The sequence below is a fragment of the Copadichromis virginalis genome, linkage group LG6, assembly GCF_057382275.1.
Source record: "Copadichromis virginalis isolate Kocher_CV1m ecotype Utaka linkage group LG6, C_Virginalis_male_GT1.1, whole genome shotgun sequence".
NCBI lineage: Eukaryota > Metazoa > Chordata > Actinopteri > Cichliformes > Cichlidae > Copadichromis > Copadichromis virginalis.
Genome location: NC_140623.1, coordinates 42,883,742 through 42,908,295, shown reverse-complemented (window position 1 = coordinate 42,908,295; position 24,554 = coordinate 42,883,742). Strand labels below are relative to the sequence as shown.

Below are 24,554 nucleotides of genomic sequence, written 5' to 3'. Positions count from 1 at the left end.
TGAGTTTGCTTTGTTTGAAGGAGACCGTCTCATGACACATCTTGTGGTGACAGTGAATCAGTCAGTGACATACAGCCTGGCAACGCCACATTTTAGTACCTGCTTGGATCACCTTGCAACCCCAGTGGAGTAGGTACAAAAAAACCCTGAAAACCACAGTTATTCGATCTGCTGACTAATTGAGGCAATATCGAGATGAATTAAGTATATTCATGTAGGATTTGTCACATTAGAAGCCTAACTTCAGTGAGGAGGAAGAGTTTCAGATGGAAGAGAGAAGCTGAAGGTGGTGCTGGAGGCAGATGAAGATGTAAATAAAATAAAATAAAACAAGAATAGAAAGAAAAAAGGAAAATAAAAATGTAAAGATTTTTAATCATCACATATTGTTTGACCTTTAAAAATCCAAATACTTTTAGTCCTAATAGTTACAATACTTTTATACTGTTTATCTGATTGCTGTATCTGTTAATTATCATGTTTTTGTTCCTCGTCTTCTATCAGAAACAGGAAAGAGATGAAAAAAAGATTCTCTTTCTGCTTTTAATTTCTTTGTACCTGCGACAGTAACAATAGACTCTCTGTGAACGTGATCACGACCCTAACAGCATGATGTCATGTGCAAAGCCGCTATAGAAACCATCAGGAGTCCAGAAATAAACCTGTGCACCTCCACCCTGCCCCACATGTTGAACTCCACCCTGTCCACACAGCTTTAAAAAGTCATCATTGTTATTTTTCTACACATCATCACTGAAAACATTCAAACCGACTCAATGTGGAGTCTTTTTTTTAATAACTACAAGCATGAAGACATCTTTTACAGACAGGCTATCGGCAACAGTTTAACGGTCGGCCTCGTTGGTCCAGCTGTGAGTCCGTTACCGTGAACTATGGAGCGGCAGATGTGTGCTGGAACTAAGCTGCACACAGCTGATGTTAGTCAGGAAACATTACACACTGCTCGGGTTACCTTCACACGGAGCTTCACACGGAGACGATCAGCAACAGCCACAAACACCAAGAAAAAAAAGGAACTTTGAGCAGGAAGGAAAGAGTCAGAGAGGCGTTTGAGGACACCGTTACAATCAGGAGCGTTTGAGAAACAGTCAGTGCTGCATTCAGGTGCACGTGGGAAACTCCCAAACCATCTCTGGCAGGTTGTCCAGAGGTGATTTATTTCTGCTGGTTTTCCTGTTTCAAACACAAACATCTGTCATCACTTTGTTCTTCCTGCAGCGTTTGAATAACTCAGCACTAAACTGACGATTGTTCAAAGCTCATTTCAACCTGTTGAAGTCATGAATGAAAGTGCAGACTGAGAGTGGATCACATGATGTTTGAGGTGTGTCATGCGACATGTTCACTATTGTCACACATGTCTAGATTGTCCCTGATATCATAACTGCACAAACACTGATGATTATATTTGAAGAATTATTACTGATGGCAGCAAAGTTTGAATGGAGCTCTCTGTCTGTGCTGATTTGTCGCCCTCTGGAGGTCAAAACACAAACTGCATGATGTCACTGTGACCACCACAGTGACAGGAAGTGTTTTTATGACCAAAACACTGAAATGATGCTAACGGCTGTCGTTAGGCTCACTGACAGCAGTGCTGATGTGTTCATGTCGAACACTGGCTCAGGTCAGACTCCTTCATCCTTCTCCATCGTGAAGCCGCCCTCAGACACACAGGAGCTCTGACCTTTGACCTCCTGACCCTAACCATTTTAGTCTCTTAGCATCTTTAAATGCAAATCCATCCAAACTGTCGCAGAGCAAAAGAAGCTGGAAGCTGTTCTATGAATGATGTTCATACCAGAGTTTGTGTTTCCAGCTCAGACGTGTTAAACGCTGCTGCTGTGCTACGTTTGTCATTTCCTGCTTTCACTACCATCCATGTCAAAGCGCGGAAGTCATCTGATCACTTTAATGCAGTAAAACAGGAGCTGTAAGTCTGACATTTATTTATTTATTGTCATCACAATCACACACAGCTGGATTAGCATCCAGACAAAGGGCTGAAAAGCTGAAAATTATTTGATTATTATTATTATTACTACTACTACACATCGTGTTTATGTGGAGGCACTTTTCTATCAGTCAGTACTGAAGCAGACGTCACTGATCACATGACTCTGAGGGATGATTCCAGCACCTCGCTGAATCTGAGCCATGAAGATTTAAGGCGGCTCTGAAGGCAAAGCAGGTCTGAGCCTGTGTTAGTGAGCTGTACCTAATAAAGTGGCAGTAAGTGTGTCAAGGACTCAGTCAGTAATGATAAGAGCCAGCAGGGGGCAGCGCAGAGAGGTGAGGCGCTGTCAGAGAAGCAGGTTCACATCAGACTGGTCATATTTCATCATCTATACCTGAAATAATCATCAAACACATGCAGAGCAGAAACATGTGGAAACATCTGGAGCTCAGTCTCAGTTTGAGCCCTCAGAGGTTTACCTCAGTCCTGCTCCTCGCACACATCATGCTGTGTACTGAGAGTCATGTGGTCAAAGCGAGGCCCTGGTACTCTGACAGAGAGCCAGCACAGTTATCCTAATGTGTGACATCACTTCTAGCCAGAGAGCATTCAGCTTTCACAGCAGCCAACATCCTGTCACACTGAGCATGTGCAAACACAGCTCTCAGCTTCATCACACAAGCTCCACCCTCCACTTAAAAGCCCAGAACAAAGGTTGTGAACAACACAGCGCAGACAGAGGTGATGTTCACGCTCTGTGTGGCTGTTCCTCCCCTACGACCTCTGATGTCAGAGCTGCTAAATTAGACTGTGAAGCCAGACTCTGCTCCATCTCTGGACCCAAATATATGTTCCACCACCAGGCTGCAATGTATTTTCAGATATTCAATTTTCATTTACATTACATATTTGTTTAATATGTGCATTGAAGGACATGTCCTGGTCAAAAATGACTCCAAGGTTCCTCACAGTGTTACTGGAGGCCAAAGTAATGCCATCCAGAGTAAGAATCTGCTTAGATACTAAGCTTTTCAGGGCCGAGTACAATAACCTCAGTCTGATCTGAATTAAGAAGCAGAAAGTTAGCGGCCATCCAGGTCTTTATGTCTTTAAGCTGTTAGCTGTTTGACAACTACTCTTTCAAGGATGTTTGATATAAAGGAAGGTTGGAGATTGGCCTGTAATTAGCTAAGACTGCTGGGTCTAGAGATGCTTTTTGAGTAAAGGTTTAACTACAGCCAGCTTGAAGGCCTGTGGTACATAGCCGATCATTAGAGATAGGTTGATCATATTTAAGATCGAAGAATTAATTAATGGCAGGACTTCTTTGAGCAGTTTTGTAGGAATGGGGTCTAAAAGACACGTTGATGTTTGGAGGAAGTAATTATTGAAGTTAACTCAGAAAGATCAATTGGAGAAAAAGAGTCTAACTTAACATCAATGGTACTGAAAGTAGCTGTAGATAATATTACATCTGTGGGGGGATTATCAATCAATTTTATACATATTTTTATACAGCCTCTATGGATCTTGTACTCAGAGCTTGTACATAGCCCCAAGTGCGATAGGAGAAGGATCGTTGAGTGCGAGAGGAACTGACCTGAAAAATAGGATCATGGCCAAGCTTGAAACCTGGATCCCCCGTAGCCGGTTACCAAGATTACGTGAAGTACCCTCAGAAGGTCTGCTAGATGATGTTAATGCAGCACTACGGACAATACCTACAACCACGATTACCGACACTAACAAGCTGATCTACAATACGGCAGCAGTGATCAGTGAGATGCTTGGCTACAAGTTGAACAGCGACAAGGGGCAGTACCCTCCATGGAGAAGGAGGCTAGAGGGCAAGATCAAAGTAGCACGGAGGGAGGTTAGCCAACTAACGGAGTTGCAGAAAGGTGCGACAAATAAGGTGCCTAAGAAATACAGCAAGCTGTCCATACCTGAGGCCTTGGAAACTGCCAAGCAAAGACTCACAGCCTTGGCCAGCCGCTTGAGGAGGTACACCAGAGAGATAGAAGGCAGGAGAATAAACCAGCTGTTCTCCACAGAACCAGCAAAGGTTAATTATCCAGACAACTCACTTTTCCAGCTTTGTCCTTTATGACTGGAGCAAGGACATTACACAGCACTGAGTCTGGTAGCATGGCATGAATCATAAAGCCAATGAAACAGAGCGCTAGAAGAGGAGCTAGCCTTAAACTAGCGTGTTTTAATGTTCTGCAGTGATGTGATCTAAACAATAAGCTTTACTCTCAATAACCTATGAACGGCTTCATCTACTTCATGTGTTTTTACACTTGTTGTTTCATCGCTCACGTCAGAATCGTCCTCATATGGTTCACCTTTCATACAGTTAAGCAATGCACTGTAATGCTGTCTCCACTTTACTATAATGTTATCTGCTCCAGTTGATGGCAGAGATGGTTTATTGTGGGTAATTTTTCTGTAATGAAAATGTTATTTGTGAAGTTCATGAAGTCATTACTAGTTAACGTTAAAGGGATGGTTGGCTCACAGAGCTCTGACTGTTTGTCAGCCTGGCTACAGAGCTGAAGAGAAACCTGGGGTTGTTCTTATTTTCTTCAATCAGTGATGAATAGTAAGATGTTCTGGCTTTGTGGAGGGCTTTCTTATAAAGCAGCAAACTATTTCTGCTTTAAACACAGATACCTCCTGGACTGCTGATACGTAACATCCCGATAAACTCATCTTACTCAACACTAATAAGCACACGGCAGACAACATGTTTGAGAACAACACTGTGAAGAGGTATAGAAATGTTTTGTACGGCTGCTACGACGGGGAAATTACAGACCACAGCTGTTTCTGTATCAGGCTGTAAACATGTTTACTAGGGCTGCTCAATTAATCGAATTTTAATCACGATTACGATCTGGGCTTTCAACGATCATTAAAAATGACTGAGCCGATTATTAGCCCCTCCCTCATTTATCCGCGACACCTTAAAGGCCGGTCCGTGAAAATATTGTCGGGCATAAACCGTCCGTGGCGCAAAAAAGGTTGGAGACCGCTGATTAAGAGGACCCGAGGGAAGCTCGGAAAGCTAAGCAGAAGTTATTTGGAGAGGAGAGTGACTGCTGTTGGTTGAAAAGAGAGTTTAAAAAAAAAAAAAACTTCAGTGGTGTTGCACACTATTTTATATTATTTTTTTAAAGTTATTGTTAACCCTTTAAAGCCGGTCAGAGCAGCACGCTCCGTTTTGCGTAACTATTTTTAAATCCCTGTAGAACCTGAACCGTGTAAGCTAGCAAAATAATTTGTTTTAGATAAGATAAGATAAGATAAGATAAGATAAGATAAGATAGAACTTTATTAATCCCTCGGGTGGGTTCCTCTGGGAAATTCGATTTCCAAAAAAGCACAGCACCGACAGAAGTTACAGAGTTATACACACACACACATATATATAAATACAGAGACAATATAAATAAAATATACGAAGGGGATAAATAGAATAAATAGGAATAAAAATAAAAATACAAGTGAATTGCACATTTCAAGTATTGAGTCTATTGCACCGTTGACTATTTACAAAAGTATTGCACAAAAGGTATTGCACAGTGAGGTGAAGAGGCACTACAGCTTAGTTGTTCCCTCCTTTGTCCTCCTGTTTCCCCTCCCTCTCCCCTCCAGAGAGGAGTTAAACAGTTTGATGGCGTGTGGGACAAAGGAGTTTTTAAGTCTGTTAGTTCTTGTCTTTGGGAGAAGCAACCTGTCACTGAACAGACTCTTCTGATTGTTTATGGCCGTGTGCAGAGGATGCCCAGCATTGTCCATAATGTCCATCAGTTTCTTTAATGTCCTTTTCTCTGCCACTGTCACCAGAGTGTCCAGCTTCATGCCGACCACAGAGCTAGCCTTCCTGATCAGTTTCTCCAGCCTGGATGAGTCCTTCTTTGCTGTGCTGCTCCCCCAGCACACCACAGCATAGAAAAGTACTCCAGCAACCACCGACTGGTAAAACATCCTCAGGAGCTTCCTGCAGATGTTAAAAGACCTCAGCCTCCTGAGGAAGTACAGTCGGCTTTGGGCTTTTTTATACAGGTGCTCTGTGTTGCATGACCAGTCCAGTTTATTGTCCACCCACAGCCCGAGGTACTTGTACTTGTTGACCACCTCCACCTCCTCCCCCTCTATCTGAACCGGCAGTGGACCTGCTCTAGACCTGCATATGAAACCAGAGGAGTTGTACTTACATCTGATGCCATCAGCTTGTCCTCGGTCACGGTTTCGTTCCACATATAGCTTTGCAAAAATTGCATAAAAAGCGCTTGCAGGAACAAAAACATAATATTCCAGAAACACGCTTTGCCGTTCCTATCAGCTGTTCGTAACACTTCCCACAGTGAAATGATGCACCTGCTGTTTCCTTTGCAAATTTGCATCATAGGATTGTTTTTTGTTTTTCCTGCAGTATATAAAAATTGCTGTATCTCCAAAATAAAACTATGAAGACACTCAAAATAAATTTCCTGTTGTTGTAAACTATTTTTTGCAACTTTATTGTATTTACAGTTTTGAGGGATAAACCTCTTAAACTTCTCCAAGTAGAAATATATGTAAACAAAACAAAAGCGATTTTCAATTTTTTTTGTAGTTTATTGCACTTTTTTGCATTTTATGTAATTACTATGGACTTAATGCATACATATTATTAAAATATGGGCTATAACAGTTGTATTGATGTATAGCAACTTGAAATGCTCCCACAAATGGCACTACAACATGTAAAAAAAATAATATAAGCTCTGGTGGACTTGGTTCTATGGTAGGTCTTAAAGGGTTAAATAAATATCGTCAAATAATCGTGATCTCAATTTCAGTGAAAATAATCGTGATTATCATTTTTGCCATAATCGAGCAGCCCTAATGTTTACCATATGAACTATGAACTATGATCATGAAGCATTGACCATTCAAAGCAAACACTGCTGTGTTTAAAGCAGAGCACTCACTCTGTATTTGCAGAGTGAGCCAACAAACCTGAGTGTTGGTGCAGGTCTGTGAAGTCAGAGCAACATGAGAGTGCAGAGCTGGGTCTTCACGTGGTCTTCACTTGTGTTTTATTGTGTGCTGATGCTGAGTTGGGCTCTAAGGCCGGCAGGAGCACATGTTTCCACAGGTGAGTCCCTTTCACTTTAAAGCTGAATAAACACGTCTCCCAGCTGCAATTCTTCCATCGTGACGTTTTCTCTTCGGCTGTCATTTGTTCTTCTGTTTGTCACTAAGCTGAGCTACAGTCTGCAAAAACTGCAGGCAGAAGTAAATTCATTTCACCTTCCTCTTTGTTTCTGATGCACAGTCAGAAAAACTAAACCGAGGGAGTTTTCCAGCTCTGGGATAGATTAAGTTCATCTATCGTCCACAGTTAAAGAGCTTTATTTGGAAAGTATGCTGGAGGGCAAACACTCCTGACTCCCTCGCACTTTCTGTGCTGTTGTTATGTAGCAGTACTTTTGCATCTTCATGCTCTCTGTGCACCACAGTCACAGGACGGCCGATCTGATTAAAAGCTGAACAAGCCTGTCAGTGGGTCAGTGTTTGCGACAGCAGTCTGTTAATCATTGAACACAAACACTTTAAACTCCATCACAGAGCCACACGAGTCAGTCGCTAAACTCAATAGATTCTGTACTCAGCGCAGCGTGCACAGTAAATAAAAAAGCATCTTTATTTTAAAAACGGGAGCATTCACTCGGTTTACACGATGTAGGACAAAACGTAGAAACCATTCAAAATAGCCGCTGGCGTTGAGAAGAGCGAGCTAGAACAATCAAACACCAACATTTCTGATAAAGTTAAGCTCGAGTTGTTGCACAGCGGCTAGATTTCTACAAACCTCTGTCAGCATGGAGGCGCTGTGCAGCCCTCTCAGGCTGCTGGAAGGTTGAAATATTCGGTGAGTTTTACTTCCAGCAGCAGTCATCGTGTCCTCCTGCAGTGTCGCAGCACGTCTGATTCTTGTTGCCGATGATTTCGTTGCAGCGTCCAATGATGTGAGGTTGGTTGGCAAAGGGAACCGTTGTGCCGGCGAGCTGAGGTTCAAGCACGAGGCAGAGTGGAGACAGCTGAGCAAACAGCGCACCTGGAGCCTGAAGGAGGCCGCCGTGGCGTGCAGACAGCTCGACTGCGGCTCTGCTGTTTCAGTCAAAAACGTCAGGCACCGGCCCAAAGTTCTGCACGTCTGGAGCTTTTATTCGGACTGTGACGGCTCTGAGCGAGCGCTCACGGACTGCGGAACGGTGAGGAAGGGCCTCTCAGATTTCACCACTGAGGTGATCTGCTCAGGTGAGAACAGCACGGCATTCGTTGTACAGTGAGCTGAGGGTCAGTTCAGCTGCAGGTGCGATGGACGGATTTTATTCACATAGGTCAAAGGTCAAAGGTCTGAGACCGCCAGTAAAGGTTCCTCTCTATGGTCTTACCAGTTTTCTTTTGATTAAATGTGTTTTTACATTATAGTACAGAGAGTAGGCCAGACAGTGGGAGGCAGTGACACAGGAAGTCACACAAAGGTGTGGGCGGAGTTTAACCCATCCTCCAGCAGTAGTCTTCATCAGTGGCCACCAGGGGGCGACTCATCCAGCTGTAAAAAGAATTATACGTATATAAAAAGCATCTGTGAATCATGACCTCAGTACACACTTTGCTGATGAGGTCAGGAGGTCAAACTTCACGCCTCACGCTGTGATTGTCGAGTTACCTTCACACGATGCCGCCCGTTGTTTCGCCACATAACTGCATAACATTGATGTCAAAGCAGCAAGATGGCCAAAAGCTGGTGAGAATGCTTCAAGTGTTTCATGTAGTTTGTGGGTTTCATCCTGCAGCATTTACATGTCATGATCAGAGGTTAAGGCGGCTGCAGTCTCATTGAATTATCGCAGCAGACGCAGAATAAGACGGGTTTTTACTGGTGTTAAATCCAGTAAAGTTAACCTCAAAGCTCACGTCTGCAGGATTAATCTTTATTACTCATTCTATCCACCCACAATGTTTCTGCTCAGAAGGGAAACTCACACAAATACATAAATAATAAGGTGGTAATAACACCTCTTTCAGTCACATTAGCCCCGCCCCTCCCTAATAAAGGTTTTGCACCATCAGCTCATAAATCTGATCCAATAACTTGAAACCCGACGCGTCTTTGTTTTCTACGACACAGTTCGAGTGTTTAAAGCGTGTGCGCTCATCAGGTGTATGATGATGTCATTACAGACGTCCTGCCTGCTCCTGACATCAGTTTCTACACTGACGGCAGTGAGACTTCTCCAATTGGGAACCAAACGCAGGGCGTGGTGTGGAAGGGTCACTCTTTCAGCATCAGCTGCTCTGTGGAGCCACGATACAGCGGCGGCAACTTTACCCTCAGCATCACCGGCGCCCACCAAAACCGCAGCTTGACCCAAGCAGCGTTCAATTACTCGGCCAGCTTCTGGTTCAGAGCTGCCAATCAAACACACGAGGGGACCTACAGCTGCGTCTATCGCAACACTGTCTTCAGCCACAGCTTCTCATCTGAGGGCGGGAGGCTCTCGCTCACTGTCAAAGGTACGACAAAGACACTGGCTGGATGGCCGTGGCTACTTCAGCTCACCTCTCACCCCCTTACCCACCCAGTTACTTGTCACGCAGTTTATGGTGTTGTGATGCGAATATGTGTGTGCTCTCTGTGCAGAGGAGGTTTGTGTTTGTTTTGTTCTCGTGCTGATCTCCCATAAGGTCACCAGCATGACTACAGGTCTTTTTTTCCACATGTAGCTCAAAACCTTACAAAAACATGTTTTTTAGAGTTTTTACATTTTAGTAAAATATTTTGTTCATATTTAAAACACAATTTTAAACGCCACCTCTCTCCCTCTTCTCTGTCAGCGTCTCTTCTTCCTCGTGGCATTGGTCAGGTGTAACTGCAGAGTGGATTTTGGCCCCTCCTCATTTTGACGTGTCTGTCTCTAACAGATGATTCAGATGTGATTTTGGACGATGGCGTGCTCAGAGCCAGAGAGGACTCCGCTGCCTGTGCTGGGAGGCTTCTCATCCACAACGGGAACGAAACCAAACCGGTGAGCGCAGAGTCCACAGTCTGGGACCTGAACCACGCGGGCATAGTGTGCAGACAGCTGGGCTGCGACATCGCTGTTTCCACCGAAGCCGTCAACCTTCCCAACAAAACGCCGATGTGGCGTTTTTTCTCTGACTGCCTTGGAAGAGAGTCTGCGCTGATGGAGTGCGGAGCTGTAAATCCACGGCTTTCCTCCTCGGTCATTCAGGTGAACTGTGCAGGTGAGATGTTTGAAGCGGTTTGCTGTGGGTGTCGTCTGCTCGTTTAGTTTCCTGGTAAATGATGTACTCGTGGCACGACTCAGTCCTGCCTGACAGCTGTGGATCACTTTCACACATCAACGTCAAACAACATTTGAATGAAGTTTAGGATGTTTTTTGTAGAGCAGCACACAACAGGAAGTCGTCAGCTTCAGATTCACTGACATCATCCTGAGTTCAGACATTTCCCCCTGATCTGTTGGGAAGTCTGGGATAAACTATCCGAGCGAGGGTGCTTCTCCAAAGTTCTCCGCCGAGGGTCTGAAAACTTCTGTAAACTTCACATTTGATCATTTTCAATTTTAAGATACTTTGAAAATTTCCTGCATCGTTACAAGAAAGCATCACATTTCATTTTCCTGACATCTGATGCATTCTGGCTCAACGTAGACTGTAACCCCCCCACACAGCAGCGTTTTCATTTCACCCATTAATGCGCTCCACCTGTCAGACCTGAAGCCCACCTACGTCACAGACATGGACACAGATGTGGTTCCACATCAGACTGAAACTCTTCTCTGTTTTGCCGTCTTCATCAGGGCGCCGCGGGTGAGAGCCGAGGACACAACGCTGGACCAGACAATCGACCGCAGAGGCGCCGACAGACGGACGGAGTATTCTGGGTCATGGCTCAAACTCTGGGTTTAATAAGGAGAAATATCCGCCCTCTAAGTTGCCAATAAAAAGCGCTCATGATAAAAAATAAAAAAAAGACTTATTTTTTGGTATTTAATGAATTTGGTATTTAAATTATATAAACTGAGTCAGAGGTACTGGGCTGGATCCAGAAACCCGTCCTCGACAATTTTACAAAAAAACATGATCAGAGTCCGCTCATGAAGTGCTCCTCCCCCAAGTTTGTCCTATGGGCGTTTGCCAGAGACCTGATTGGTCAGTCGGCATTGGGCCTGTTTGTTGGTTTCTTATCTAAAACCCTGATGAGAGGTGACTGACGTGGGGAAACCTGATGAGAGGTGACTGACGTGGCTTTCTGTGAGGTTCCCTCACACTCTGTGACCTTCGTATGATTTACCTGTGAATTACTCACCTGGGCAGAATGTCGTTTCTTCCTGATGTTGTTTCTCATGCAAATCAAAAATATCAGTGAATTAACCACAACAACATTTAACATCACATTTTTGCATAACTGATGGTTTTTGGATCTGCGATTGGACGGAATCGTCCGGAGCGTTTGCACGTGTGCAGAAAGAGCCGAGATTTTATATAATAGAAATACTTTCTTTAATCTGAAGGTTCATCACAGACATATTCGTAAACAAGATACTTAAAAATGCAGATTTCATTAATTTTTGTCCCCATTCAGACGCTGAGTGTCGCTGTCTCACTCACACACACACACACACACACACACACACACTAAACACAGAAAAACAAAAGTGACTAAAGATTCTGCTTGATTAAAATCATCCGCTGTGGCTTCACTTCGAGTGCGCGCGCGCGCACACACACACACACACACACACACACACACACACACACACACACACACACAGAAAACAAAAGGTCTGCATCGGGTGGGTGGGTGGGGGAGGGGCTGCGTCGATGCGTGCAGTAACTTCTACCTGGACAAAGCAGAGATCCTGAAACAGAAACAGGATACAACGTCAGTTTAACGTCGCCCCTCTCGTGTTCTCGCCGTCGCTCGTCCGCCGCTCACTTACTGTAGCTTGTCCTGTAACAGCTCGAGCCTCTGCCGGTCCACGTAGCGCGAGAAGAGGGAGAGCAGGTTGGGAGGGGTGAAGAGGGGGGGAGAGAGGGACGAGGAGGGGACGCTGAGCAGCTCCCTCGTCACCGAAAACACCAACTCAGTCCTGAGGGAGGAGAGAGGCGGGGTCATGCTCACTGTCATTAGCACGAATCACATCAAACTTTCCCCACCAGGGGGCGCCGTTCTCCAGCAGCTGTATGGAGAGGAGTTCATCTTTTTTCAGAGATGATGAAGATCGCATGACTCACTGCACCATCTTGTGGTGGTAACTGGTATTACAGGTTCAGTTAATTCTGGAAGATTTTTAACTACTTTTTAATAAAAATAAACCAAAAGTATTTGAAACAATCTTCCAAATTAATTTTAATATCATTTATTACATGTAGCAATCCTTTTACGCTGACTTAGATGTTAAGCTGCACACTTCTGTTCTGAGTGCACGCCATACTGAGGGGCCAAGTTTTCAGCTGTGTTGCGACAGGCTGCTGGTAACAGAGGAAACCTGAAACCGTTCATCTGTCCGTTATGTGCAGACACAGCACTGGCTGAGCATCATGTGGCTGAACAGTGAAAACATTCAGGTACAAGAACAACACTGTTCAAATCTTTGACAGACCTTTGACCAGGTGCTGCTTAGACCAATTTAAAAATATAAAACGAGGGGTGGCTCAAGACTTATACACAGCACATGAAAAGTAGCCGAGCAGAGGCGTCAGTGAATCCTCTGAATACAATTATATGTTAGATTGTTTTAAAAATGACACACGCACGGCTCACCATCGATTGTCGTCCATGAGCTGACAGTTTGGGTCGGAGCTCTGCATCCTCTCACCTTCACTCAGGATCACGTAGAGCAGCGTCACGCCAAACTGGACAGAAACAGGCGTGTGCATGTGAACACATGTGGACGAACATCAGTTTGTTAAAACAAACAAACAAACAAACAAAAAAACAGCAACAAAAATCCCCCCAAACCGTCTCCCAGAGCCAACGCATCACTCTGACAACATCAGATATACTGAAGGAGAAGAAAAGTTCTCTTTGGTCTCTGGATAAAAATCCCAGAGAGACACAAACCCAGCGACGTTTGAGGAACAGGAAGGACAAACTGTGCGTGTGAGGATCTGCAGGTGCGCTGATGTAAGCGTTCCCGTCCATCCTTCAGGGACTCCGAGCACAGCTGCGTCTCTGCAGGTGATGCTAGCTTTACACTCTTCGGCTTGTTTTACAATGAAATGAGCGCTCAGGTGTAATCATGTGATCACAGACTCTGTCAGAGCAGCTGCAGCAGCTGAAATCTGGAGTTTGGTCGTGACGTTGAAGAAAAAAAGTTCAGAAACTTTGGAAACAGGAAGTGGCACAAACGGCATTTCCTTCTGTTGCTATGGGTGACCTGGAGTGAGGCGCGTGCTCTGTGATTGGTCCGGGCTGGGCTGTGGGGCGCGTACCTTGTTGTGCAGCACTGTGGCCAGCTGGCCCTCGCTGCCTTGGAGCTCCTGGAGCAGATCTGTGAGGGAGGCGCTCGATAACGACTGGATCACTGCAGAAACCGGCTCCACCAACCAGCACAGCACCTGAACGGAGAGCAGAGGCGTTAACGCCGCACAGACACAGGTGAAAGTGATGTCACTTCCTGCGGGGGTTACCTGGTCCTGTTTGTCCTTCTTGGCTAAAGCGGGAAGGTTGCGGGCAATTGCCATGACAACAGCAGCAGCCTGCATTGAGGGCAGGAAGGGGAGGAGCCGGGAGATGAGCCGCTTGCCCTTCCTCACCGACATGATCATCACACACTGCTCGTCACTCACTCTTCACAGAGGAGGAGAAGAAAACGTTACACCGCTGAGCCGCCTGTGACGGCGCTGATTGGACAGGGTAAGGGCCGCCCCCTCCTACCTGTCGTCCCACTCTTTCTCCCGCAGCGAGCTGCAGAGCTGCTCCGTGTTGCTCTTGTGCTGCTCCAGCAGAGCCTCGCGGTCCTCCTCCGGCGCCTGGACGAAGCACTTCTCAAAGTCCTGAACCTCCAACAGCAAACTGTACATCTGCAGGGCGGAGGGGGAGGAGGAGAGAGGAGGAGGAAGGTTACATTTCTCGAAGCGTTTCCTGCCGTCTGCATGAACATCCTGTCGTGCACGGCTCTGCTCGTCCTACCTTCTCCACTGTGTAGAGGATTTGTCGCCTCTTATTCCAAACCTGCTTCTCTCGTTTCTCCTTCAAGAAAACGGAAACAAAAAGATCAACGGGAGCTGAAACCTGATAAAACAGAAAAGCAGAACCAAACAGCTGCTGTGTCACATGTTTCTATCTGCCTGCTGGGTTTGGTGGATAAAGTGGATTCAGGACAATTTGAAGCTCGTTTCACAGGGACACTGATCCACCGTAACACCGACTGCCAGCTGTGCCGTACGTCCAGCCTCGAGTGGAGCTGCTGGGCCGCAGGCTGTTAGCAGCGTCTGCTAACGGCAAAGACTCAGGTTTCTCTCAGAGCGACATACAAACACACATGTGAGGGAAACACTGATGTATTTAGTGCCATAACGTCTCATTTATTCTCATTTCCAGCCGACTCTTAATCAGAATTCTGTTTTTCTGATTCGATCACGAGGCAGCTTTCTGATGTGATCAAACCTTTCACCAAGTTTCAGAGCATTTGAAGTTGTGGAGATCCTGCAGCTGCTTCATGGTCTCACAACGTGTTTTGTTCTTGTGCGACCTGATCGTCACCTGGTCTAAAGAAACAACCCGCTCTCATCTGAGCCTCCATTTTTGTTTATAAAGCAAACTTTCCGAATAAAGTGCAGCTGAAGCAGCGTCGGCATAAAAACGTTTGCATGTAGAAAGAAATAAAAACCTCGTCGTCTGAGCGAGTCGTCACCACGGCGTCGATCATCTTGCGGGGGTTGTTGACGCTGGAGACGGTCAGTTTACCCAGAGAGCCTGCGAACTGAACTGCAGACAGACCCGCGTCAGAGCTGAGCTCGATCAGCAGCGCGACATGTGACATCACGCGGCGAAGCGCCGGTGTGGGTTACCTGGTCTGTAGGTGTGCTCCACCTTGGCCACCTGAGGAGTGATGAGCTTGGTGGTGTGCTCCTTCTTGCTGCTGTCTTGTTCTTTCTCCTGACGCTTCTCCATTTTCTCATAGTAGTTCTACACACACACACACACACACACACACACACACACACACACCATGAACAACCATCACACTGACTCGTGTGGGGCTGCTTTAGCTGAAGCAAGTGTCGGTGAAACCCACCTGATAGTAGTAGTCATCCAGGTAAGGGTCTGTGCTCTGCAGCTGCATCATCTGGATCTTCGTCACCCACTCCTTCTCTTTCTGAGTCATCAGGTTGCTGTAGGGGTCTCTGCTGCGCCGGTCCATCCCGGGCCTGCGGTCCCTGCACAGACGCAACAAGACGATGACCGCGCGTCAAATCGACCAATGAGCAGGCTGTGTTTCTCGCGCGCTTGCTTACCCTCCTCGGCTCTGCATGCGCTGGGTGAGCATGCGGCGGTGCTGTGGGTGAAGGTGAGTGGTGTTGTGCCGGAGCGGCGGCGCGTGGTTAGGAGGCCCGTGAGGTGGTGGGGGGCCCATTCGGTGACCGTGCGGAGGAGGAGGGCCTCCGAAGAAGGGCCTGAAACCTCCCCCGCCTGGCAGCAGAGGAGGAGGACCGCCGCGGGGAAATCCTGCCACCTGGACACACGGGACAGTCGAGAACCTGAGAAGCTGTGAGGGAGCGTTCGCTGACATGTCATCGATCACGCTTAACGAGGTAGCCTAACATGTAAGTAATAACAACATGTATGTAAAAACATCCATCCGCTTCTCCTTTTCAGGGTCGCCGGTGGCTCTGGAGCCTATCCCAGCTGTCATTGGACGAGAGGCGGGGTACACGCTGGACAGGTCGCCAGTCTGTCGCAGGGCCAACACACAAAGATGGACAACCATTCGCTCTCACATTCACTCCTGCAGTCACACCTGTGGGCAATTTGATCAATTAACTTATCCCCACTAACTGCATGTCTTTGAACTGTGGGAGGAAGCCGGAGGACAGAACCCTCGCAAACACGGGGAGAACATGCAAACTCCACACAGAAAGACCCTGATGGTGGAATTGAACTGGCTGTGTGTAATAACATCACGTATATGTGTAATAACAACATGTATGCAAGTCTGCCAGTGTGTGTGTCTGACCTGAGAGTTGAGCAGCTGGGCGCGTTGAATCTGCGACAGAACAGGACCGACTCTGGGGGGGAACGGGCCGCGGCACAGAGGAGAGTTCTGACAACACACAAAAAAGTGACGTCAGAGTAAAACACGGTGATGAGGTCACATGACCGCGCTGTTTGTGGGGAAAACTAAAATCGGAGCAGCTGGGCCGAAGCTGTAAATATGATTCCCGCCTTTATAAACATAGACGGGTCCTTCCTGGACCTTTGTGGGTGTGACTACACACAGCAGCTCGAGCCGTCCACACAGTCACAGGTTCAAGTATTTTCATCCACAGCCCTGGTGGTGACCGCGAGGCTCCGCCTCCGCAGGTTCACCTACAGAAACCTGCTGATGTCATCAGCCCCACACAGACTGAACGCTCTTCAGTCATCCTGATTAAGCTACAATACAAAGTGCAATCATTTCATTGTGATCCCAAATCACACAGCTCCACCCGGCAGCCTCCATCAGCTCAGTGCTGAACCACCTGATCAGGTGCTGGTGGAGGTCACCACACAATCAGCTGCTAGCTCATCAACAAATACAGCAAACAGTGATATTAGCACTTTTATTGTTCCGTGGTGCGTAAATGAAAACCACATGATATTAAATCCTCACCAGTATGATTCCTGTCAAAAATAAACCTGTGATGTCTTTTCTATTTGGCCTGTAAACACGCTGCAGCGCACCGTCCTGAGCGCAGGAGTCTGCTGACTAACGCAGACGGGGCAGCGGGTGGAGAGGAAACACTCACAGCAATGTTGAGGAGGGTGTTGGGAGACAGACGCTCGGGGAAAGGAGCGGGGTATCTGTGCTGGACCGGGGCTCTCACGTGGACCGCAGTGGGATGGTGGATCTACACAAACACACACAGACAGAGGGCGGGGTTAACAGAGACTGAGCCCTTACACGCAGCCGGACGCCTGCCGTTCTGCTTCGTAACCTTAAAAGCACATCTCGGCGCCACGGCAACGTTTAAATCCTGCGACAGAAACACGTGTTCACAGCAGGGAGGGACACCCAGCAGGAAGACTTCCTGTTTCTGACCTGGTGATTCAGCGCGTGGCTCATCGGCTGTTTGGGTGGAGTCCCGATTGGCACCGCCCTCACCGGAGGGGAGCCAATCACAGGGGAAGAAGAGCGTGGAGGAGGAGCCCTCTCTGACAGATCCTCATCGTTCCTGCCCTGAGGAGCTCGTTTAGGATGGCCCACCTCTTTGATTATCGACATGAGTGGATTATCCTGAAGACAGAAATATGAACAATAACTACATTAATGTATTTAGTCGTTCATTTCTTTATGTTTGATCCTAGAATTAACACCTAAACTGAACGGTTAGCTATCCAATAAGAAGAGTAAAGTTTAACCTCCATGTGTGTGAGCAATCCCGGGGTGACGCTCACGGGGCCAAAGCCCATGCTGTTCTCCCAAATACTGTGAGAGCTCATCTATGAGAGACAGATTCAAGAAACAAACATGCACATCAGGCTTAAACCGATTCTGCTGCAGTGATCAGACTAAACACAAGACAGGAAATCTTAAATCCACCTGTTCGGAGATTTTTGGTGCATGATTCAATTTCATTTTCTCAAAAACATTTTGCCACGCTGCAAAGTCTGATACGGCACATGAAGGGAAAAACACTGACCTGGCCCATGGGGGCGGTGCCTCTGCGCAGCAAGTGCTGCTGCTGTTGGTAGCTGAGCATGGACGAGGGAGGAAGGCCTGAAGCACAACAGCAGGTTTCAGTTACACAGGGCAAACACACAGCATGCTTCTGGAGCTAATGTGAACTTAAGCTGCTGAACGAACAGCAGAAACATGGAGTCATCGCCGGCCTGATCCTAGAGCGGGAATCTTTGGGAAGCTGCCCGGCAGTTTCAGAGAGCACAGCAGCCTCACACGAGGCGTTCACTTGATCTGCTTCTGTTCAGTTTTACTGTCAAACATTAATTCAATTCAATCTTATTTATATGTCACAACAAAAGTCGCCTCAAGGTGCTTTATATTGTACAGTAGATACAGAGAAAAGCCCAACAATCATATGACCCCCTGTGAGCAGCACTTTGGCGACAGTGGGAAGGAAAAACTCCCTTTTAACAAGAAGAAACCTCCGGCAGAACCAGGCTCAGGGAGGGGCGGGGCCATCTGCTGTGATTGGTGAGAGAAGGAAGACAGGATAAAGACATGCTGTGGAAGACAAATACTTTCTTGCTCCAAGTGTGTGAAAGGCTTTTCCAAATTTCGGATACCAGCGTTTCTCATGAGGCAGAAAATGACTCCTGGTTTTACCTCCCAAGTTCCCGACATGCAGAAAGCAAACAGCAGGTAGGTCTGCTCTGAGCATCGCAGCCACGAATTCAACATCAACCCTTTAGGCTCCAAAATCTGCCAGTGGGTTAAGACGCCAAGCTTTCTTACAACGACTCTTTGATGAACAACAGATCGATCAAAGAAAACAACCAAGTGCATCTTTAAAAATATGAAATTTCATCAACAGCTGCACCAAGGCCGATCAGCAAGCACTCCAGCGGGTGGTGAAAGAAGCTGGCAGAATTATTGGAACAAGTCTGCCAGAGATCAGTAACATCTTCCCCACTCGCTGTCTGAGGAGGGTGCACAGTATCCTGCGGGACCAACATCACCCTGCGCGCCACCTTTTCCATCTGCTGCCCTCAGGGAGAAGGTACAGGTCTATACAGGCCAGAACATCCAGACTGGCCAACAGCCTGTATCCACAGGCTGTGAGGCTCCTGAACTCTCTGCCCCCCTCTCACGGACAATAACCATATCCAACTTCTTAATAGCAATGAACTGGTCTGCATTGGTGCATCATATCTTTATTCTCTTCCCCCTCCTGCCCCCCCCTCTTTCTTAAATAGATAACTATCATATCTGATATCATATCTCACAGTACAATAATATTGAATGGGTTGCATTGTTGTATTTTGTCATGTTTCTCAGGTCTTTGTCTGAATTTCTACGAACATTATTGCTAAGGATTGTCTTATTGCATTGGAGTCACACTGGGTTAAATATGTACACTTGGGTTTTAAGGGGTATTTATTATTTTCTTCTTTTTTTTGGGTTGCATGGAAGCCCCAAACGCAATTTCATTGTTCTTGACAATGACAATAAATAAATAAATACTAAATACTAAACTTATTCAACATTTAAATTCCCCAAAATGAAGCTGCTCACACGAACCAGCTCATATAAAAGAGACCAAATGACAGACGCTACGAATCAACTGTGACCAACAGTCATGTGACAACAGATCCACAGTCAGGGTGCGCACACGCACGCACGCAATTAAAATCTTGGTGACATCTTTAAAAATAAAGCCCACTGAGCGGTCGACTCATTCTCACCTGACGCAGGGAGCCCGGGAGGCAGCTGGTGCTGGGGATGCTGGTGTGGCTGGGTGGGAGGCAGGATGGGGGAGGGCTGCGGCAGGACTCTGGGCTGGTCCAGCCCCCGCAGGGCGGAGAGGCCGGATCCTGAGGAGCCGGGGGGCAGACCGGGTCTCTCAGCTGCCCCGACTCCAGCGATGGCCGGGTCAGCGTCCAGGATCAGCCTGGCCAGAGACTCGGCCAAATCCCCCTCCCCCACTCGATCCTCCACATCTGAAGTGAGAGATTACAGACTTTAAAAGATGCCGATCTCCACTTGATGCTTCAGCGTCTGATGACATCACCTACCTGATGGCGGCAGTCTAGACGAGGAAGAGGAGAAGCTGAGGGAAGCGAGGGATGATGGTGGAGGGGGATGGACTACAGAAGAAGGGATTCGGGTGGAGGACGGGCGCTCGCTTGTGCTCAAGTCTGAGTCCCCTCCCATCCCCCCTCCTCCGAACCCCAGCCCCGCCCCTAACTCGTCCCGTTCATCGAGCTCGGCGAGGCGCTTGTGTTCCTCCTGCCAGTCGTCATCTGGAACAAACAAAGAACATCAAATCTGCGCAGCCCCAAATCACATGTGAAAGGTCAAAGGTCACCACAGACAAATATGCAAAGACACAAACCAACCGACAAAATAAAAGCAGAGACGTGAGGATGAGAATCCGTGTTCATAAACACACAGAGCGCCTTCAAACCCTCAGAGGTCGCACGTACATGTGACCTCCTCGTTTATGGGGCCTCTTGGAAAATATCAGAGTATACCGGGGCTGTAAACGAGCGGCAGCGCTGTCATCCAGAAACTGAGCTCGTGTGATCTAAAATACGGTTTCTCTGCAGTCGAGCAGCACCGCGCTCCTTATAATAAAGAACCAGGCTGACAGCAGCCACCGATTTGAGCGTCTAAATGTTCTAAAAGCTTAGTGATACAAATCTACCAATAAATTACAGATTTAGCTCCCCAGTAATATATAAAATAATTATGAGTTTCTCTCCAGTAGCAATGAAGACTCCAGTAAAACTGTGGCCTACATGTCATCCTTGGTTCAATGACTTGTTCATGGTTAAATGCTTCAGCAGCACATTCAGTCTTATCTCACTGAATGAAAGGAGGTGAGAACAGCTGGGCCTGTGTGCTAATAAAAAGCAGATGTTGTTGCAGATACTCAAAGATAATCAGGGTATAAGTCACCCTCTCAGTCATCAGCCTGTCAGAGCAGAGTCTGAGAAATGCTGCGAGCTAAGTGAAGGAGCTGACCCTGTTCCTGACGCGCTGATGCTGCTATCGTACAGCTAACTCAGTTTCATGGTTCAAACATTTCACTGCACGCTCCACAACAGCAAAGAAACTTATCAGTCATTGTGAGAACCGATGCTGCTCATTGGTTTACTCCATTTTGTTATTGTTAGACTGTGTTTGAGCAATTTGTGTGCACGACGTGTCCGACAGGCCCGAGAGCAAGAAAAAACTAGCCAGGCGTGTTTAATACGAACATCCAGGAGATCTGACAGGACAGATCCACAGTACAACCTCACCTCGTCTAGACAACAGAGTCAGACTGGAAAAAAAAGATGTTTCTTTCTTACCGATGGCCCCGGCTCCAAAAGTGTCATCATTGAATTGATCGATTTCATCTTCGTCTTCTATCAATCCATCATCTTCCTCCTCCAGCATACAGTCTTCATTCAGGGACTAAAATAAAGGAGGACAAGAGGGATGAAAAGATCTACAGATGTGAAAGACGAGGTGACCGAACAGCTGCGACTGGGACGTCAGAATAATCTGTGACTCTATAAAATAATGTCTCAACACTCAGAGCTGCAAAGCCTTCACCATGATTCTGTCTTAGTGTAGTTTGATCTTGCTTAGCTTTTATACTTTCATGCTTTTTTTAACCTTATGTTTAATTTGTATTTTGCTATGTTTTATAATATTGCTACTGTTATTGTACTATTGTAAGGTGAGCTGGAGGGTCTTAAAGGTGCCTATAAATAAAATTTATTATTATTAATATTATTATAATTTCTACAGCTGCAGATATGTTGTCATCCAAAGCCCTCTCTCCATCAGCATGAGAAAAACCCTCTTGGCCTCTAAATCGTGTGGATGGTCCTGCTCGACACACGGCTCCATCAGACATTTATAGTAAATCAGATCCACGATCTTATTCATTCTCAGAGCTCTGCAATCAAAAGCATCCTCTGGGTGTGTCCGATCTGACACACAACCAGTTCAGTGAGTCTCAGAGACAATCAATTCAAAAAGCTGACGTGTTTTACTAGTGACACATAAATATTATTGCTTAAAATATGTCCTGCTGCTGCTTCAGGGCCCTTCCTCCATGTGAGGGATGATCCTGATTCAGCTGCTGTAAAACTGATGAGACATTAAACACAAGCTGACACTGTTAAAAAGTTGATTCTGTTCATCTGGACGCAGCGTTTTGTGGGAGAAACGGTTCGTCACTCATCCAGGTGACGTCTTCAGTCTCAGCTGACTGCAGGTTTCCCCAATCGTATAAACAGGACATCTCTGTGAATGGGACTCATGGCCATTGATCAGTGGTTGTTGATCTATGGTCATGAGAATTTGCATAATTAAGACTAAGGACCTGACCTCCCAGCCCATTGTTCCTTCAGTGGGCTGGTTTCAGTCATGATGCAAATGCATGTTTATAAGACTGAAACCTGCAGTCAGCTGAGACTGAAGAAGTCACCTGGATGAGTGACGAAACGTTTCTCCCACAAAACGCTGCGTCCAGATGAACAGAATCAACTTTTTGGAGATTTACTTTCCTGGATGATTGAGATGCATCAAGACGTTTAAAAATGTTCATCAATTTTCCGATGCTTATCCAGACGGGTTCTCAGGAGCTAAACAAAGACTCCCAGACTCCTCTCTCCACTGTAACCTCCTCCAGTCTTCTGGAGGACACCTACATCCTCCCAAAGCAGCCAAAAGACTTCATTTGTCATCATGTTCTGGGTCTGCTCAGGGTCTCCTCGTGTCCGTCCTCAGCCGGGATAAACGAGAGAGCTGTGCCAGGAAGGACATTCGGCGTAAATCTGTGCTTCCTCTTGGCAACTAATGGAGCAGCCGAAAGTAAACGGCAGCATCCATACCGCCAAATAAATCTTGTTATTGATCCGGGTGCATCGTTACTCTTTACCGCAGGAACTGAAAGAGCTTCACAAATTTCTCAGCAGAGGCTTGTTTACACTCAATATAGAAAAACGTATCAAAGATGGCCCACAGGTCTCAAAAATACATTCACAGAAACTGCAACGATTGCACCAAACAATGCAGGTGCAGCAGCCTTGCACGCTTTACTCTGAATCAAAGTAAATGATGACAATATTTCTTTATTGTTTTGCCGTCTTGTGCTACGTTTCCTGATGAAACCCTCCACTTTATCCAGGCTCAGGAACTGTGCTGGAAGTGTAGTAGCTTGGCACCGTGTGAGGGAGAAGGTTATGTTAAGTTTACTTTTTAAACGTGGTCATTCCAGGTGTCAGGAACGAGGAGTACTCGGGGCAAGCTTATTGTTTAAGGACCTGTGACAGACAGCCCACGGTGAAAATCTTCACTTGAAAATCGAATAGGATTGAAAATCAATAGGTGTGATCACGGTGGCCATGTCAACTTACAAAGGTCAGGATATAATTTTAAAATTAAGCCAGATGTCTTAAGCATAGAGAGTGATGCCCAGTCTCTTCCTCGCAGTGAGAAACACAACTTCCTTTAGCACTGGTATCAGATCAGTGGATATCTAGCAGATACCTTAAGCTGCAGTGTTGGTATCTGGATCTAAACGGAGCTGGAAAAAGCTGGATCACGCCTACCAAACACTGCGCATGTCCTCAGAGGCAGCAGTAAATTCATTCTTGTCGAGCAACTGACAGATTTGTTATACGACGGTTCATTTTATGAATAAAATGCTGACTCGCTGGAGCTTACAGCACCGTTATTATCTTGTATAAACTGGCTGATCATCAGTGTGCTGTCAGGGCCACATGGACCTGTGATGACAGTTACTTTTATTTAACCCATCCAGGTGCCAGAAAGTCTGATTCAAACCGACACTGGGCCTTGGAGTGGTCAAAGTGTGCTAAACTGAGCTGCAAAAGAAACGCCTCAGCCTGAGTTGGCATTTATAGCATGTAAGTAAATACTAGGAGTAGCATTGACAACTGGCCAAATGCTAGCAGTAGCTAGCTGAGACAATGACCCTGCTTTCACTGGGAAAAACATGAAACGCAGAAGACATTAACTCAAAACAGGAACACTACGGTACTGACAAGAGAAGCCATTAGTAGCCTTCCATTTTTAAACTACCTGCTTGGAACAATAACGTTTCTTATCACAGCACTCTGGCACCCTGCAGCTAGCAGAGGTTAGAGAGAGAGTTAGCCGCAATGCTAATGCTGACGTGATATCGCATATGACTCGCGTCGATTAAATGCTGCCCTCAGAGGCCGAATACGACACAGTCAGGGCCGCTGCGACACTCCGGACTGTCACAGCGGACGCTGGTTTACTTTACAGTACTGTAACCCACACGGGCCGAGACAGGGCTCGCCGTCCCCGGTTCAGCACCAGGAAAGCGGGCTGCCTCGCAGGCCGCACCGAGTTCAGCCGCATAAACAATAGTGAACGCCGAGCACGTACAGCGCGCGCTCTGTGGTCATCGTGAGCTCTCCGGGACTCACCGGAACTCTTCCTCGGGAAAACACACCTGATTATTTCCACAGAGCTACACTCACCTGAAATCGAAACATCTATCCGCAGGCTTTCGGGAGAAGGAGAGTGCATGGGAAGCTAGGCGGCGCGCAAATGACGCCAGCAGAGGACGTCCTCTAGGACCCACGTTACGGAACGACGTGAACGAG

The 24,554-nt window shown here is 46.6% G+C and overlaps 2 protein-coding genes across 2 annotated transcripts; one reads left to right on the top strand and one right to left on the bottom strand.

Moving 5' to 3' along the window:
• The first annotated feature begins 6,949 nt into the window (after positions 1-6,949).
• Positions 6,950-11,055, top strand: LOC146708578 (scavenger receptor cysteine-rich type 1 protein M130-like). The gene is made up of 5 exons (XM_085460596.1): positions 6,950-7,127; positions 7,991-8,293; positions 9,224-9,556; positions 9,965-10,288; positions 10,867-11,055. Exons 1-5 carry the CDS (start codon positions 7,025-7,027, stop codon positions 10,878-10,880), a joined length of 1,077 nt encoding a protein of 358 aa, XP_085316722.1. The 5' UTR covers positions 6,950-7,024; the 3' UTR covers positions 10,881-11,055.
• Positions 11,056-11,545: 490 nt separating this feature from the next.
• On the bottom strand, positions 11,546-24,510 carry patl1 (PAT1 homolog 1, processing body mRNA decay factor). Its single transcript, XM_085460555.1, has 20 exons — positions 24,429-24,510; positions 21,252-21,357; positions 19,971-20,198; positions 19,641-19,895; positions 17,918-17,994; positions 17,637-17,717; positions 17,317-17,511; positions 17,024-17,125; positions 16,252-16,338; positions 15,533-15,750; positions 15,313-15,454; positions 15,086-15,203; positions 14,905-15,002; positions 14,205-14,264; positions 13,950-14,095; positions 13,703-13,862; positions 13,505-13,630; positions 12,834-12,925; positions 12,010-12,159; positions 11,546-11,928 (listed from the first exon to the last, which is right to left on the bottom strand). Exons 1-20 carry the CDS (start codon positions 24,441-24,443, stop codon positions 11,907-11,909), a joined length of 2,478 nt encoding a protein of 825 aa, XP_085316681.1. The 5' UTR covers positions 24,444-24,510; the 3' UTR covers positions 11,546-11,906.
• Positions 24,511-24,554: the final 44 nt, after the last annotated feature.